This window comes from Hylobates moloch, unplaced genomic scaffold (assembly GCF_009828535.3).
Source record: "Hylobates moloch isolate HMO894 unplaced genomic scaffold, HMol_V3 SCAFFOLD_21, whole genome shotgun sequence".
NCBI classification, from domain to species: domain Eukaryota; kingdom Metazoa; phylum Chordata; class Mammalia; order Primates; family Hylobatidae; genus Hylobates; species Hylobates moloch.
The window spans coordinates 14745926-14762428 of NW_026652296.1; the positions used below are offsets into that span (position 1 = coordinate 14745926).

Below are 16503 nucleotides of genomic sequence, written 5' to 3' on the forward strand. Positions count from 1 at the left end.
GCCGTGGAGGTGCGCCATGGAACATGGGGCCTTTGGGAAGCCTCTCTGCAAGACTGGAGAGGCCAGCCCTGAAGTGGGGGAGGAGAACCAGACCCTCTTTTGTACCATTGCTCAAGAGATTGGAGCTGGAGGCATGTAGAGCCCAGGGCCCATAACTAAAGCAATGTGCTACCCCCCAGGGGCGTTCAGGTCACTGGGCTGACTGACCCAACCTGTCTTAAAATGGGTGGGGTAGCCCCTGAGGAGTTCCAAGGAACTCTCTCATTGTGCTTAGACTGACAAGATTCCCAGCATCCCACCCCCAAGACAAGTCCCTGGAGCCCACAGCCAGGGACTTTCTGACTGCGGACTGATCTAGAGATAAGACCAGGTGAGGAGGAGGAGAAGAGGCAGCAGTGAGGTTCCAGGGAGCACTGACTTTCCACCAGGGATGGTGCAGCCTCTAGGGAGGACAGACCGGTCCTGAGGCTGGCCAGGGACAGAGTGGGGGAGGGCGGAATGAGGCCGCCTGTCGGTTTGAGACCAGATTTTCTCCTGGGGCAGAAGTGTCTAATCCCCTAATCCAGGATTGCTTTCTGAGGCTTCCAGAGCCGACATGCTCTCTGTCCTCCTCCCCCCTCCCCTTAAGCCAATCCCCCAGAAGCTTGATCATCCTGGGACCCCTCAGCGCCCCTAGAGTCCAGGTTTGAGCCAGTGGTGCAGACATCTCAGGAAGTGGCATCAGAGGTTTGAAAGCTTTGAGTCTCTAGAAGATCTAAACATCTGAGGGTAGGAGCAGATCGGGGTAAACAATCTTCACATTCGTACTAGCTCTCTCCCTGGCTCTCTAAGTTCCAGAAAAGTTCTACGGTTGGGAAAAGATCAGTCATTGTATCTTACACACAGCTTTCATTTCACAGATGAAAAAACTAAGGCCCATAGAGGGAAAATGACTGCCTGTGGACATAATGCCAGTGGATGGCAGAATTTGGTCTAGCATCCAGTTTGCTTTACCCCAGTTTCGGACTCTCTTCATTGATAGAACTTATAAAAGTGGTCTTGCCTCCATAGAAGAGACAAGAATGCAGTCACATCTATGCCCCTCAACAGCCTCTGATTATTAGCTCCTGAAAAACAAACAAACAGGCACTAGGTCTGAGATGTGCTTTCTTCCTTTTCTTGTGCTCAGGCTTCAGAGGTGCAGGGCTAGAATGGACTCTTGGCTTGCAACTGAAGGGGAAGCCTCCAGAAAACCTGCAAAAATCCTAAAGAGCCATTCATATCCCTGGAGACCGGGGTATAGGGCAGCACTTTTTTCAGGACCATGGACAGGATCCAAGGCTCAGCTTTACTTGTATTACTACAATTCGTCAGTGGCTTCAGATTGGGTCAACCGTGGAGTTTTCAGCAGCTGACTCAAAAGTGCCTCTGAGGGACCTACCAACCAAGTATCGCTGCCACTTGGTTTTTCGGATACCCAAAGGACCCTTCAGGGTGGAGAGTTAGCTATTCAGACATGTTGTGGGCACTGGTATTCTTGGCTCTCCCAGAGAAAAAACCACCAAAAGGGTGAGATGAGTTTGAATTGGTGACAGAGGTTAAAAGAAGCCAGTATTCAAAAATGTTTAAGCATGCCACTCCATTCTATACACACACACACACACACACACACACACACAGCACTAGCAGCAGCAGCAGCAGCAGCACTGCGGTCTACTACTCTGCAGAGATGCATAACAGTAAAACACGTGTAGCATGTTTGTCAGAGAAGTGCTGTAGAATGAAGGAGATGCTAAGGTTTTTCAGTAATCCCAGGTCTGGCATATTCCCCTGGGGTTATTTTCCTTCATTTGTGGTCCAGCTTTGGCCACTCAGAGACTAAGCCCATGCATGGGGAAACCTAGATTCTAGGGAGTATGGGTGAAGGCAAGAGTGATTCCTCTTGCCCTGGGGAACTCATCTGCCCACCTTCACTAGAGTTCCCACCTCAAGAGCCATCTGAGATTCAGGAGATAGTGGTTTTATCATGTCCTCTGCCCCCAAATTCTCTGTGTATCTCTGGGCAAAATCAGGTTCCTCTCTGTGGGCCTCAGTATCCCATCTAGAAAAATGAGTTAGGTTGCATAATCCATGGCACTTTTTCCTGCTCTGAAAACTCTTAGTGCTCTATTAATCTCAGACCAAAGCCACATATCCCTTCCTGAGGAGCCCAGACCAAGTGAGCAGACAGTCCCAAGAGGGGACCCCAGCCCCTCCATTGACACCCCTCACCTCTCAGGAAGACTGTGCCCTATTCTGGCCTCCAGCCAACTCTCTGGGGTGAGGTTTAGAGAAAACACACGGCAGGCACCCACTACACTGCCAGCCTGGCACTGGCCAGTAAAAGGTGACCCGCAGCTCGGAGCCCCAGGAACCTGGCTGCCAGCACAGCATCCCCTCCCCACCAAGAACCCTGGGGAGATCTGGGGCCAGGGAAACCCTTTCATTAAAGCAGCACAAGATGCAGAGCTAGGGAGGGTCCTATTTCTAAACTCTGAGTCTCTCAAACTCATACCCCCTCCCACCATATGTCTCAGAGAGAAAAAAGCTCAGAGAAGCTGCCTCCTGAGTGTCAGGATTTGGGAACTGGAAGAGATATTATAAATTATTTTTCCACTCTCCATTTATTGTGAAATTGGAGTCTGAAAATGGAAAGGTTCACATTTTCTTCATGGGGTGAATTTGTAACAGACTAGGGACTAGAACCCAGCCCCCTGACCTCCTGTCCAGGACTCCATCCACTGAACCAGGACAAGGGGCTGTTTGGAGGAAGCTAGAGCCACCAGACTGGGTCCTCTTTTCACAGGAGGCAGGCATAGCATTCCTCCTTATGGCTCAATCCCTCTCCCTCTGCATCCCCACTGCATTACCCCCACAACCTAACCCACCCACCACTAGCTGTGGCCTCATGGGCCCAGGGCCCTGAATGCCCTCCTTCACTCTTCTTCTCCCCCACCCGCATGCCCCATCCTCGGACCCAAAACCGTAGCAGTGAATTGATGAGTCCAGCGCAAAGCACACCCCACACACCCAGGGCTCACTGCGGAGCACGTCAACCACCACCATCTCCGTGGCAACCGGGGGTTTAATTAACAGGCTGCAGCCCCATCACCATAGCAACAGCACCCCAACAGCCCCTCATTCCTCTGCAGACTCAGCCCATCTTCCCTCTTTCCCAATCTGAACCCCTTTCTCACTGCACTCACCCCGCCATCCCCACCCCACCTGGAGAACTGAGGCCTAAAGATCGCTCTGGTTCATTGAGAAAAGGGGAGGGGAGAGGAGGGGGATGACAGAGAAAGAGAGAGCAGCCTGTCACCATGGCAACTGCAGCCCCGTTCATAACCAGTTTGTTGCCATGGAGATTCCTAGGGCTCACCTTGGGCTGAGGTACCGGGTAGTGAGGTTCTGAGTTCTGGCTTGGGGATGAGATGACTGGAGATCTCCTTAGACAGACTGGAAATCTCCAAATCCAACATATATACCAATAGCAGCATTATTCTTCCCAATTTACAGATGGAGAGACTGAAACATGAGGTTTGGGTCTAGAGGAGGCAGACAGCTTCATCCTTCCAAATCATCACAAAATCTTAGCATTTTTATGGTTAGAAGGACCCTTAGATACCTTCCTGTTCAACTCCTTTATACTACAGATGGGTATATTAAGGCCCAGAGCGGGGAAGCAGTGTGCCCCAGGTCACACCACAGAGCGTGAGCTAGAACACAGATGGGCTATATTGTGGTCTTGCTCCATCCTCCCAGCATAAGTTAGCTCCCTCTCCCTCCATGGGGACACATCCCAACTCCTGTTAGTTTTACCAGGCCCAGGGCTCTTTTCAGGGCCCTGACTCCTCCCTGAGAAACTAAGGCACAGTAGAGGATCAGGTAAAGGAATAGGGGAGCATCTCAGAGTTGTAACAATTGTCACCAAGTCTACTTCTGTTCATCCAAGTCACCATCAATCTCCCATGACATAGGTGAAGCAAGTGAGGTGTGTGGCCTGCAATCCAGGGTTAGTGGTGGATTTGAGGCTCGGCCTTGCCTTGCTTCTTTAACTCCCTGTAAGTCATGTTCTCGCCTATAGCTCATCCTCTGGCAGCAGAAATCACCCCAAGTGGCAAACCCCGCTCATTTGGCCCAGAATAAAAGACAATACACACCCAGGCCATCTCCCCCAACCTTTCCCAATCTTAGACATGCTGCTATCCCTCCCTTTGGGTGAGGACAAGAGGTGGAAAGAGAATCTATCAGGGGCTAGAGGGCTGACACAAGAACAGCTGTGGGAAAGATACCATCAGATGCTGGGTTTCCCTAAGTAGTCCTTGTCTACTTCCCCATGCAGTGATCTACCAGAGAGGAGGTGCTTGAGGCTGTTTCAGGCTTAAAAGTTTAAAAGTCACCCAAATCATTGTCCAGATGGAACTTCCAATACACTCCTGCACACAGGTACCCACCCCTCAGACAGACACAGAAATGTACACATCAGCACACCCTTCAACCTGCTGGCAATATAGTGACACACAGAAGCACTGAGTGAGTCACTGACCACCCCACAGGTCATCAAAACTAATGGGGGATGCTCCTCCCACAAGACACACACACACAGCATTCCAGGCTCACACACACCTGCACACCCAAAGCTTGGGGGCTGTGTTTCACTTCAACCGTACCAGAGTCTGAGAGTGTGAACGAGAAAACAGCAATCACCTTGGGACATGAGAGAGGGCCGTCTTATTCCTAATCCAGGGGATGAGAAGTGAGAGAAGAGAAGGCAAGGGTAGAGAAGCAGGATCCCACAGCCACCCTCCTCTCATCTTATGAGCATTACACACCTACTAAGTGCCAGGCTCTGGGTCTGGAACTCAGAACACAAAGATAAAGGAGATGGTCCTTGTCCTTGAGATGTTCCAATGGAGGATACCCATAAGTAAAGAAAATGACTGCCATCCACCGGGACGTGTGCACTAAGGGTGCAGTGGGTGGGCCGAAGAGGAAACTGAAAAGGTTTTTGGAAAAGGTTAAATGAGCTATAACTTACAGAATGAGTAGGAGTTTTCCTGGCTGATGGAGGTGGGAGAATGAATGTGGACAAGAACACCAGAAGCAAATGAGGAAAGAGAATGACAGACTTAAGGCTTTGGCCTTTATTTTGCAAGTGATGGGGGGCTTCTGTGGAGGAGGGCTAGGGCAGGACTGGAGGCAGGGAGGCCAGTGGAGAGGATGTGGTCGTGGCCATGTGAGGCTTGGAGCAGGGCGATGATGACAGAGGGGGGACCGATGCTGCCAGATTCAGGATAAGTTTCAGAGGTGAATGGCCAAGACGTGAGGACCAGTTGGATTTGCTGGAAAGAAAAAAAGGAAGGGTTGAGAATGGCTCCAGAATTTCTGACTTTCAAATCTGGGAGGCTGGTAAGGTCATTCACGAAAATGAGAAAAGAGATTATGAGAAAGATGAATAGTGGAAGGAGCCCAAGAAATCCAAGTGGCCACAACCAGGAGGCGTTCGGTTCACGGGACTGGAGCCATTCCGAATTCGAGGCCTCAATTTGGTCATCTGTACAATGAGGAGGTCCGCCAGATAACCCCCTAAGGGTTACTCTAGGGGTTTCGGCGCTTGGGTTTGCTTCGGGGCGAGCTCACCTGCGGCTCGGCAGCGACCCCTGGAGGTCTGGGGAGGCTCCTCCTCCTCCTCCTCCTCCTCCTCTCCTCGCTGGGGCCACTACAAGCCAATTCGCCTTGTTCCTTCCAGATCCGAGGGTCTCAGAGCCAGGGAGAGGACCCCTGATGAGTGCCCCCTGCGGGGAGACTGTGCACGTACCCAGGATGCTACTTCTCCACCGAAGGCCAGAACGATCTTTCCCCTCCCCTATACTCTGTGCCCTGCGTGTAACTTCCATTACAAGACCCCTGCACAGGGCCCGCGAGGAAGACGCCCCCAACCCCGCCTGAGCTGGCTCCTCCCAGCCCTTCCGGAGCTCGAGCAGACAAGGAGCTAAGTGGGTCCCCAAGAGTCGGGATCAGCGACCCTACGGCATCCTCCCTGAATCTAGCTGCCGAGGATCCACACTAGCTTCCCTGCCTCCCGTCTCCTTCCCGGGATCCCCAGTCGCTGTCCGCTAAGCCTCCAGGGAGCTAGAGGATTGGAGGATCCGCCAGGCACCGAGGACCCGCTGACCTGGCACCTGACTCCGCAACCCTGACTGTTTTCCTCCCGCCCTCGACCCCACCCCGCTCCCAGGCCCCACTCCCATCCTCCTGGCTCAACTCATTCCCCACTGGTCCCGCCCTTTCCTGACCCCAAACCAACCTAGTCCCGTCGCCTCCCATTTAGGGGCTCCTGACCACCCCCCTTCAACACACAGTCCCCTTTTTCCCTAGTTCCACCTCCCCACTCTGGTCCCGCTCCCTACTCGAGATGTCCCCGCCCCTTTAGTGCCCTCCGGCCTACTCTCCACCTTGACCCCGGCCCTTCCATCACCAGACCCGCCCCCTTCGCCCCCGTCCCAACCCCTTCCCTGGCCCCACCCCTTACCCTTGTGACCACGCCCACCTCGCGTCTGGCCCCTCCCCCTTCACACTTTCCGTTCCGCGACTCTGGCCCCTCGGTTTCCTAGTCCCGGCTCCGTTCCCCTCTCAGGCCTAGGACTGGGACCCCTCCCCGCCCCCGGTCTTGGCTCTGCCCCCTTCAACAGACGGTCCGCCCCGGCCCCTCCCCCTCGTCCCGCCCGGCCCGGCAGGCCCCGCCCCCTGCGGCCTCTACCTTTGACGTCTTCCCCCGGGAGGTGGCGGGGGTCTGCGACCGAATGCCGGCGGGACTCTGGGTCAGGGCTTCTGGCGGGCCCTGCGGGGGGCAGCGAGGTGACCGTGAACCTGCGGCTCATGGCGCGGAAACGGGCCAGGCGGCCGCGGCGAGGGCCGGGATCGCACAAGTGGCTGCAGCCAGGCTCTAGAAGAGAGAAAGAGCGGATCCCCCAACCCCCGCGCCCGCCCGCCCCCCGCCAGACGCGGCGCCGCGCAGGGTCCTAGTGCCCGCTGTGCGGAGGGTTCCTGAATCTGGCCACTTCGCTGGGAGGCCCTGGGCTCCCCAGTGCCACCCGAACGGCCTGAGGAGGCCATCTGCAGGTGAGAGTCGTCCCTACAACGGGGCCACCTCTGCTAGTGTCTCCTAAACACCTGGGGCTCATTCATTCATTCATTCATTCGGCACAGGTCGATAGCGCTCCTGTGTTTCGGTCAATGGTGCGAGGGATACGTCGGTGAATGAGATCCACTGGCTTCTTGCCCTCAAGTGGCTTAAATTCTAATAAGGAGAAAAAGATTATACGTGAGCAAACGCATAGATGAGATCATTTGAGATTGGGTGTATGTTTAAAACTGTGGCCGTGGGATAATGGGTAAGAGGGAGGACTACTTTAGGGGTGGTCTGAGAAGGCCTCCTAAAAGATGTGGTATTTGAGCTGAGACCTCACTGATGAGAAGAGCCAGCTATGCAAAGATCTAGGGGGAAGAGTTCTCTAGAAGAAGAAACAGCAAATGCAGAGCCTTGGAGTGAGAAGGAGCCCCGACTGTCCAAGAAACAGCAAGGCCATTGTGTCTAGAAGAGAGTGAGTGGAGAAGAGAGTGGCTGGAGATGAAGGAGGAGAGAAGGGCAAATCATGTGGTCTTCTGAAGGCTTTGGGGCGGAGCCTGGATTTTTTGAGCAGGGGAATAATGCGATCTGATTTATAATTTAACAGGATCATTCTGGCTGCTGGGTGAAGGTTCAACTAAAGAATGGCAAGAGTAGAAGCTGGAAATCGAATTAGGAGGCTCCTGCAGACCCCAAGCTGGGGGGTGATGACAGCCAGACTAGAGTGGTGGCAGTTGTCTGATTCCAGTTAGGTTTTGAAAGGGAAACCATCAGGACCCACTGATGGATCGGATGTGACATGTGACCATAAGAGTGAAGTCAAGGAGAAATCCTGGCAATTCACACACTGCTGGTGGGAGTGTAGTTAGGCAAAAACTGCTTTGGGAAACTATTTGATAACATCTACTGAAGCTGAACATACACATATCCTTCAACCTAGCAGTTTTTCTCCTAGGTATATACCCGAAAGAAATGACTGCCCGTGTTCACCAAAAGACATTTACCATGAATGTTCATAGGGGCATTGTCCATAATAGCCCCAAATTGGGATCTACCACATGCTTGTCAACAGTAAAATAGAGAAATAAGTTGTAGTACCTTCACACAATGGAATACCATCTACAATTCTCAGAACAATATGGATGAATCTCACAAATAGAACCTTGAGAAAAAAGAGTCCGGACACAAAAGAATACATACCCTATAACACTATTTAAATACAGTAAAAAATAGTCAAAGTCTATCTAAGCTGTTAGAAGTAATGATAATGGCACTGGGCGCGGTGGCTCACCTGTAATCCCAGCACTTTGGGAGGCCGAGGCTGGTGGATCATGAGGTCAGGAGTTCAAGACCAGCCTGGCCAAGATGGTGAAACCCTGTCTTTACTAAAAATACAAAAATTAGCCATGTGTAGTGGTGGGCACATGTAATCCCAGGTATTTTGGAGACTGAGGCAGAGAATTGCTTGAACCCAGGAGGCGGAGGTTGCAGTGAGCCGAGATCATGCCACTGCACTCCAGCCTGGGCGTCAGAAAAAAAAAAAAAGTAATCATAGTGGTACCCCTTGGGGAGAAGAGGTAGTGATGGCAAGCAGGCTTCTAGGATGCTGATAATGTTTTGTTTCTTTTTTTTTTTTCTCTTGAGACAGAGTCTCACTTTGTCGCCCAGGCTGGAGTACAGTGTCATGATCTTGGCTCACTGCAACCTCCACCTCCCAGTTCGAGCAATTCTCCTACCTCAGCCTCCCAAGTAGCTGGGATTACAAGGTGCCCACCACCGTGCCCAGCTAATTTTTGTATTTTTAGTGGAGAGAGGCCTTCACCATGTTGGCCAGGCTGGTTTTGAACTCCTGATCTCAGATGATCCACCCGCCTTGGCCTCCCAAAGTGCTGGGATTATAGGCATAAGCCACCATGCCCAGCCTCTTGTTTCTTGACCTGGTGCTGGTTACACACTTGTGTTCCATTTGTGAAAATGTCTTCAAATGTACACTTATTATAGATACATTTGTATATTTATTATATTATAGCAATGGTTCTCAACTGGGGGCAATGTTGACCATCAGGGAATGTTTGGCAATATTCAGAGCCATTTTTGGTTATCACAACTGGAGCAGGGGCTAGTACCAGCATCTAGGGGCTAAAGGCCTCTTGGGCCCTCTAGGTTTGTACCAGGGCTGCCTGGCCATGAGTCACAGTTCAACATTACCCTGCTGCACCCCATCCTCACACTGGCGCCTTTGTTAGCAGAGGGGGCTGACCCTGAATGGGCCTGGCATCTGGCCATGGATCCTGTCACCTCCTGGAGGAAGATACCAAACATGCTAGAAGGTACAGTGTAGATGTACAGTGTAAGACAATCCCCCACAACAAAGTATCCAGCCCAAAATGTCAATAGTGTAGAGGCTGAAAAACCCAGTACTAGAAAAGAAGTTTAAATAACTGATTCCTAGATTTTAGGACTGATTAGATGTTCAGCTTGATTGAGGGTGGATGATGCTGTCTCTTATTAAAGTGGTAACAACAGAGGAGCACTTTTGGAAGGTGAAACCCAGGAGTCAGTTTGGACCCGTTAGGTTGAGAGGTCCGTTTGCCAGCTAAGGAGCCGTGTAGAGTAGGCAGTTGAACATATGAGTCTGGAGCTCAGGGCAGGGGAGAGGAGGTTACAGTAGGAAACACAAATTTCATGGTCTTTAGCAGAGACGTGCTATTTAAGGCTGTGGGCTACCAGACATCACAAGGAATGAGTATACACAGAGCAGACGATTCCCATGATTGAGCGCAAGGGTGCCTCTGTCACCAGAAGAGGAAAATCCACCCAGTGAGGTAGGAGGAGACCCAGAAGTAAGGTTCCAGAGGCCGAGAGTTTCAGGAAGAGGGGCAGGATTCACTATGTCAATGTGGGGAGAGTTGGTGTGGGATGAGCAGAGAGGAGCTCCTGTCACATCTGGCTACAAGAAGGTCATAAATGGCTTTGAAGAGGGTGACTTTGGTGGTGTAGTGGGGTGGGATCCAGGCTGGAAATGGCTGAGGAGAGAATGGGAATTGAGGAAGTGGAGACAGTGGGTAGAGACCATGCTTTGGAGAAGTTTTATTGTGAATGGGGATGGGAAGGTAGAGAAATAGACTAGTATCTAGTGGGAGGCAGGGGTTAAGAGAGATTGTAAACAAGTCATGGCGGGGAATGTTTGTACGCCAGTGGGAGTGGGTCATTTGAGCAAGAAACAGATGAAAGAGGAAGCTCAGGAGGGCAGTTCTCTAGACTCCTGCTTAAATTCCCATGTAGGCCCTGATCAAACCCATCACCTCCACTCATGGGCCCCAATCTTTCAGTCAAGTCCCTTTGCTAACCTGTAAGGTCAAATTCATATTCAGCCTGGCATTCAGGACTTCTCTATTCTATCCCAAACTAGCACTGCTATCTTAACCATTCCAGAATCCTCTCCATTCCCTCTTAGCCACCCGCTACTACCCCATGCTGGAGTTCTGAGCCATTTGAAGTTCCCAGACACCCACTGCTTTTTCTCTTCTTTTTCTCTTGGTGCATTTGCACCAAGAACCCACATTCAAATCCCACTGTTATCACTCACTAGCTATGAGACTTTGGGTGAGTTGTATAATTCTCTGTGCCTTAGTTTCCTCATCTGTAAAACAAGGGATTGGTGATGGCAGTAATAATGGTACCTACCAAGTAGTAGGAGTACCTATCTCATCTGGTTGTTTTATCATACAAAATGCACATAGAACAGTGCCTGGCACATAGTGCTGTACCAGGGGTAGCTACTAACATCAGGTATATGATCCATATTTTATTTATCCACTGCCTTACTCCTGGGCACCTAGGTTATTGCCAGTTTTTCACTAACAAATAATGCTGCAATCAACATCCTTCTATGTGTTGTCTTGTGCACATATGTGAGGGTCAGAAAGTAGTTACATTTTTAGGTTTAGTGGTTCTTGGTAAATTACCCTCTAAGAAGATTGTCCCTTGCACAGGAAGAATCTTGTTCATCCTTCCTGATTTGGTTCCAGTTCAGATGTCATCTTGACTGAGAAACGTTCCTGGACCTCAATCACAACACAGACACACACACATGTGCACACACACACACCATTATTGTAGAATAAAAGATCATGCACTGCACACTCCCCAAGTGTGATCACACTCCCCAAGTGTGATCCCACCACCACCAGCCATAGAATTACCCTTGTAAATAGGTCAGACTCTCTGGAGGTGGAGCCTGGAGTTGCATTTTAAGCAAGTTCCAAGGGCAATCTTATGCATTCTAAAGTCTAACTCATTTCTGTATCCCCATTGCCCAGTACAGGTCCTGGCTCCACGTAGGGGCTCAATAAATGTTTGATCAATGAATAAACAGGTTGATCATTTCCTTGACTGTAAAATAGAAATAATCACATCATACTTCCCTAACAGGAATGATTGAATATGTTAACATTTACAAAGTGCCTAGAACACTTTTTTTTTTTTTTTTGAGACGGAGTCTCACTCTGTTGCCCAGGCTGGAGTGCAGTGGCGTGATCTCGGCTCACTGCAAGCTCCGCCTCCCAGGTTCACGCCATTCTCCTGCCTCAGCCTTCCAAGTAGTTGGGACTACAGGTGCCCGCCACCACGCCTGGCTAATTTTTTCTATTTTTTTTTTAATAGAGACAGGGTTTCACCGTGTTAGCCAGGGTGATCTCAATCTCCTGACTTCGTGATCCGCCCGCCTCGGCCTCCCAAAGTGCTAGGAGTGAGCCACCATGCCCAGCCTAGAACACTTTCTGGCACGTAGAAAGCACTGTATCCGTTATTTGTTTTTCCTTTGTTTTTTTTTTTTTTTTTTTTTTTGCACTCTATCAGTTAAATAAATACATGCATACATACGTGCATACATATATAAATAAAGTCTGCTTCTAAAGGTTAGCGAATCCAAGTTTATTAGAAACACTCCAACAAAAAACGAAGGTGAGAAGAGAGGGCCCAGCCCACCTCCACTCCTCCCTGTCCTCCAGAACAGAATACCAGTTTGTATCCGGCAAACTGGCTCCTTCCCCAGGGTTGGTCCCAGTGGGGATTTACATGGCACTGCCAAAGCAGGACGGGAGCCCTAGTCCTCAGGGCACTGCAGGATGTCATAGGTCACGTAGCCCACTTGGTCCACCTGGTTCAACTCCCTTCGGGAACTCACGCGCCAGTAGAAGCGGTCCTGGCAGAAATAGGCTTTCTCTGCAGGAGACAGGCAGGCATGAGAGGAGTGATTCTAATTCTCCCACATATACAGAAATAGGAACAAGATCTTGACAACCATCTCTTCTGCCATTTCTAGAACTTACTAAAGTTTTCACATATCACCTTTATCCCCCCCACCTGTGAGATGCTGTGAGGTGCTGCGAGATGCTGGAGGGCACAGACCTCAGTGCCCAAAGCACTGCCGCAGAGCCTAGCACACAGTAGGTACACCATACACATTTTGTGAATGAACTAACAAATGAATAGACCAACTATCTTAATGCTCAGAACAATTCATTGAACACTCATTCATTGAACAAATCTGTTCATTCATCAACAATTATTTATTGAGCACCTACTATGTGCTCTGTTCAAGATACTGGGGGTAAGCAGAAAAAAATGTAGGCATGATCTCAATTATCTTGGTGCTTACACTCTAGTGAGGCAAGAGACAATTAAGCAAACACGTAAATAAATGAAATTGGTTTTGAAAATATAGAAAGTGGCTGGGTGCGGTGGCTCATGCCTGTAATCCCAGCACTTTGGGAGGCTGAGGCGGGTGGATCACGAGGTCAGGAGTTCAAGACCAGCCTGGCCAAGATGGTGAAACCCCGTCTCTAATAAAAAATACAAAAAATTAGCCGAGCATGGTGGTGGGCACCTGTAATCCCAGCTACTTGGGAGGCTGAAGCAGGAGAATCGCTTGAACCCAGGAGTCAGAGGTTGCAGTGAGCTGAGATCGTGCCACTGCACTCCAGCCTGGGCGACAGAGCAAGACTCCATCCCAAAAAAAAAGAAAAGAAAAGAAAATATAGAAAGCTATGGAGAAGATAAAAACAAGTAAATAGATAATAAATATCAAAGAAGGCCTCATTGAAGCAATGGCCTTAGCACTGAAACCTGAAGGAAGACAGTGGGATGGCCCAATGACAATCTGGAGGGAAAGTCTTCCAGACAGAGGGAACAACTGGCACAAAGGCTCTAAGCTAGGAATGACCTTGATCTGTTCAAAGAGCAGCCAGTGTGGGTGGAGCAGTGTAAATAACAGGAGGAGTGGGAAGAGATGAGAACACAGGGGTGGAGTGTCAGATCCTCTTAATTTCTTTGACCTTGGAATTCATCTGGGGTCACTCCCAAGACCATTGCCCTCCACTCCTACCCCCTCCCTAATCTCATGGAATATGTTAAAAGTCCTGGACAGCCAGTATGGTTTGGGCTGGGGTGTTTATAAAGAAGATGGCAAAAAAAATGACAGACTCGAAAAAGATTTTGGTGGCAGAAAATCTTGTTCACCTTGTCAACTGTTTGGATGTGACTGGTGAGAAAGAGAAGTCAAGTGTAATTCCAGCTATCGTCCCCATATTACAGACGGGGAAATTGAGGCTAGAAGCGTAGAGAAGCAGTGACTTGCCCAAAGCCACAGAGCTGTGAATTGTCTTATCTCTCACTGTAGCACAGTGCCTGGCATATTATCGGCACTTGATGACTGTTGTCTAATAAATGAGCTTCCATACAAGCCACCTGTGTCCTGTACTGAAGGAGAAAGAGCTTCCAGCCGGGGAGGCAGGAAATCTGGGTCCTGGTCTTGATTGCATCCCTGACTTCCTAAATGACCTGGAGAAGGCCTCTGCCTCTGCTGGGATCTTGTCTGTGCTGGGGCATTTGCTTCCATTTCCAAGGGCTTTTTCTTCCTCGCTCAGAATTTGACCACTCACTAAGAGGAGCCTAGTGTGGTGTCTCACGAAGGGACCCTCCTCAGCCCTCACCTCGGTACTGAAAGACGTCGTGCATGTCCAGAGGCACCCCGGGGAACATCCGGTCCACCTCGCTGGCGCTCCGGGGATCCACCATCTGCGCCTTCACGTCGAACCTGCGGGCAGGCGCGGAGGAGACAGGTGCTGAGCCGGCTAGCTGGCGGACGGACGGCGCCCGGGCTCCCCCTGCCGGCGGCCGCGGCGGCGCTCACCTCCAGAAGCGCCGCCCGCTGAACAGCAGCATCTTCCCCCTGCCACTCCGGAGGGCCCCGGTCACCTGGGCCACGTCGGCGCCCAGGCCCAGCTTGTCCAGACGCCTCGGGCCCAGCACCGACGAGCCTGTGTACACCCACACCTGGCGCCCTGCAGGGGAGGAGGGTCACGTCGGTTTGGAGGCGGAGAGGGAGCACGTACTCTTCTAGAACACGAGGAGGGAGATTCCGGGGAGGCCTTTCCTAGCCCGCGTGCCCGCAGTCCCTGCAACCCAGGGGCAGAGGGGCTGGGTAGAGCGACTCGAGGGCGTGGAGAGGAGGGGGCAGAAACTCAGCCGCCCCTACGTTTGCTAAACTGCGTCCGCCAGGGGGCGTATTTTTCTAAAACGCACAAGACGTTTCGTGGGTTATCGATGGTCTCTTCAGCCTCCTTGACTGATGGGGATTGACGGGGCGGCGGAGGGAAAGAAGGTAACTAACCAGAGAAGAAGAAAAGCTTCTTGGAGAGCGGCTCCTCAAAGACCGAGTCCAGCTTGCGGGGCAGCGCGGGCCACTTGTCGGCGATAAGGAAGGGGCCCTGCGGCCGGCTCCCCGTGCCCTCAGAGAATCGCCAGTACTTCCTGAGAACGCGAGGAGGGAAAGGACGGGCTCTAAGCCTTGGACACGGGGCCAGTGGGCGGGAAGGGACGGGCAGCCCCTCCGCCAAGCCCCCTCCCGCATCCACACAACCCTGCCTCCTCACCCATCCTTGAACAAATACAGCTGGTCCCCAATCTCCGCGATGGCGTCGAAGATGTTCACGTTGCAGGCATCGTCCACCGGATTCAAAGGCACAGTAGTGGCCGTAGAAGGGCCAGCAGTGGGGGGACCTGTGGGGCCAGCTGAGGGGGGACCTGTGGGGCCAGCTGTGGGGCGCTCTGAGGGGCGGACAGTGGGGGGTCCGGTGGGGCAGACCGTCGGGGGAGCTGTGGGCTGCCGTGTGGTGGTGGTTGGAGGCCGTGGCTCAGGTTCAGGGCGAGGACCTAAAGAGAGACACGGGATGAGACTCTTCCTATTCCTGCATACCTCTGTACCCCTAGAACATCTGCTCCCCTAAGCCTCTCAGTGAGGCCCCCTCTGGCACACAGGCCCCTCCTCACTCAGCCTTCCTTCCCAAACCACAGGACTTTCTTCTTCTTTTTCGTTTTAAGCGACATCCTGTATGGCCCAGGATGGAGTGCAGTGGTGCAATCATAGCTCACTACAGCCTCGAACTCCTGGGCTCAAGGGATCCTCCCGCCTCAGCCTCCAGAGTAGCTAGGACTACAGACATGTGCCTTCACGCCTGGCTCATTTATTTTTTGTAGAGATGGGAGTCTGGCTATGTTGCCGAGGCTGGTCTGGAACTCCTGGACTCAAGCAATCCTCCCGCCTTGGGTCTCCCAAAGCGCTGGGATTAGAGGCGTGAGCCACCATGCCCAGCGTAGACTGGCTTTTGCAGTCACGCCTATCTCTCTCTAGAGTCTCTTTATCACCATCTCTAAGCACTGACATGGCAGCGACTGGGCCCAGGCTCTGCTTCCAGATAGACTTTGAGGTCCCACCTCTGCTGCACGCCCCGTTCCTCCCCCGACCCCCAACCCCCAATTCTTTGGTACTGTGGCACAGCCACGCCCTTTCCCCTCCTCCTCCCATCCCTGCCCCTGCCTCACCATAGAGATGCTGGATGCCATTCACGTCGTCCTTATGCAAGGGGGGCTCCTCGGTGAAGCGGTACATAGGGTACATGAGCGCCTCCGGCACTGACGAATGATCTAAGCCCAGCGCGTGGCCGAACTCGTGCGCCGCCACGAGGAACAAACTGTATCCTGGAGGGAGAGGGAGCCTGAGACATGAGCGCCGGGCCGAGCCCCCAGCCCTGGCCACCCCACCACCACCACTGCCGGGAACCGCAGCCCCGGAGCCTCGGGACCACGCCTACCTTGGTCCGGGCAGAAGCCCCACTTCTTGTCGCTGTCAAAGTTCGAGGTGGTAGCGCACCAGAGGCGCCCATCTCCGCGGCCCTCGCTGGTACAGGTCGAGTACTCCTTACCCAGGAAGGTGAAGGGGAAGACGCACGGCTTCCCCGCCGAGTTGCCCCCCATCACGGTCGAGTCGGCTGGAGAGACCCAAGGCCTTGGAT

The 16503-nt window shown here is 52.1% G+C and overlaps 2 protein-coding genes and 1 long non-coding RNA gene across 4 annotated transcripts in view; all 3 read right to left on the minus strand.

Annotated features, from left to right (window-relative positions):
* SLC12A5 (solute carrier family 12 member 5) overlaps positions 1 to 6983 on the minus strand; it is a 38581-nt gene extending 31598 nt beyond the window's left edge. The window contains exon 1 of the mRNA XM_032142977.2: positions 6779 to 6983. Coding sequence (XP_031998868.1) covers positions 6779 to 6899 — 121 coding nt within the window. The 5' untranslated portion in view covers positions 6900 to 6983. The remainder of the gene's footprint in view (positions 1 to 6778) is intronic.
* LOC131382175 (uncharacterized) lies at positions 5022 to 6672 on the minus strand. The gene is made up of 3 exons (XR_009211425.1): positions 6569 to 6672; positions 5659 to 5824; positions 5022 to 5360 (listed from the first exon to the last, which is right to left on the minus strand). It is a non-coding gene; the product is annotated as an uncharacterized LOC131382175 (long non-coding RNA).
* Positions 6984 to 12061: 5078 nt separating the features above from the next.
* MMP9 (matrix metallopeptidase 9) overlaps positions 12062 to 16503 on the minus strand; it is a 43946-nt gene continuing 39504 nt past the window's right edge. The window contains exons 7-13 of one of the 2 annotated variants that reach the window (XM_058432701.1): positions 16303 to 16479; positions 16034 to 16189; positions 15085 to 15364; positions 14823 to 14962; positions 14343 to 14493; positions 14143 to 14246; positions 12062 to 12373 (exon numbers count right to left, since the gene is read on the minus strand). In XM_058432701.1, coding sequence (XP_058288684.1) covers positions 12255 to 12373; positions 14143 to 14246; positions 14343 to 14493; positions 14823 to 14962; positions 15085 to 15364; positions 16034 to 16189; positions 16303 to 16479 — 1127 coding nt within the window. In that variant the 3' untranslated portion in view covers positions 12062 to 12254. The remainder of the gene's footprint in view (positions 12374 to 14142; positions 14247 to 14342; positions 14494 to 14822; positions 14963 to 15084; positions 15365 to 16033; positions 16190 to 16302; positions 16480 to 16503) is intronic. The other variant, XM_032142978.2, reaches the window with a different exon arrangement.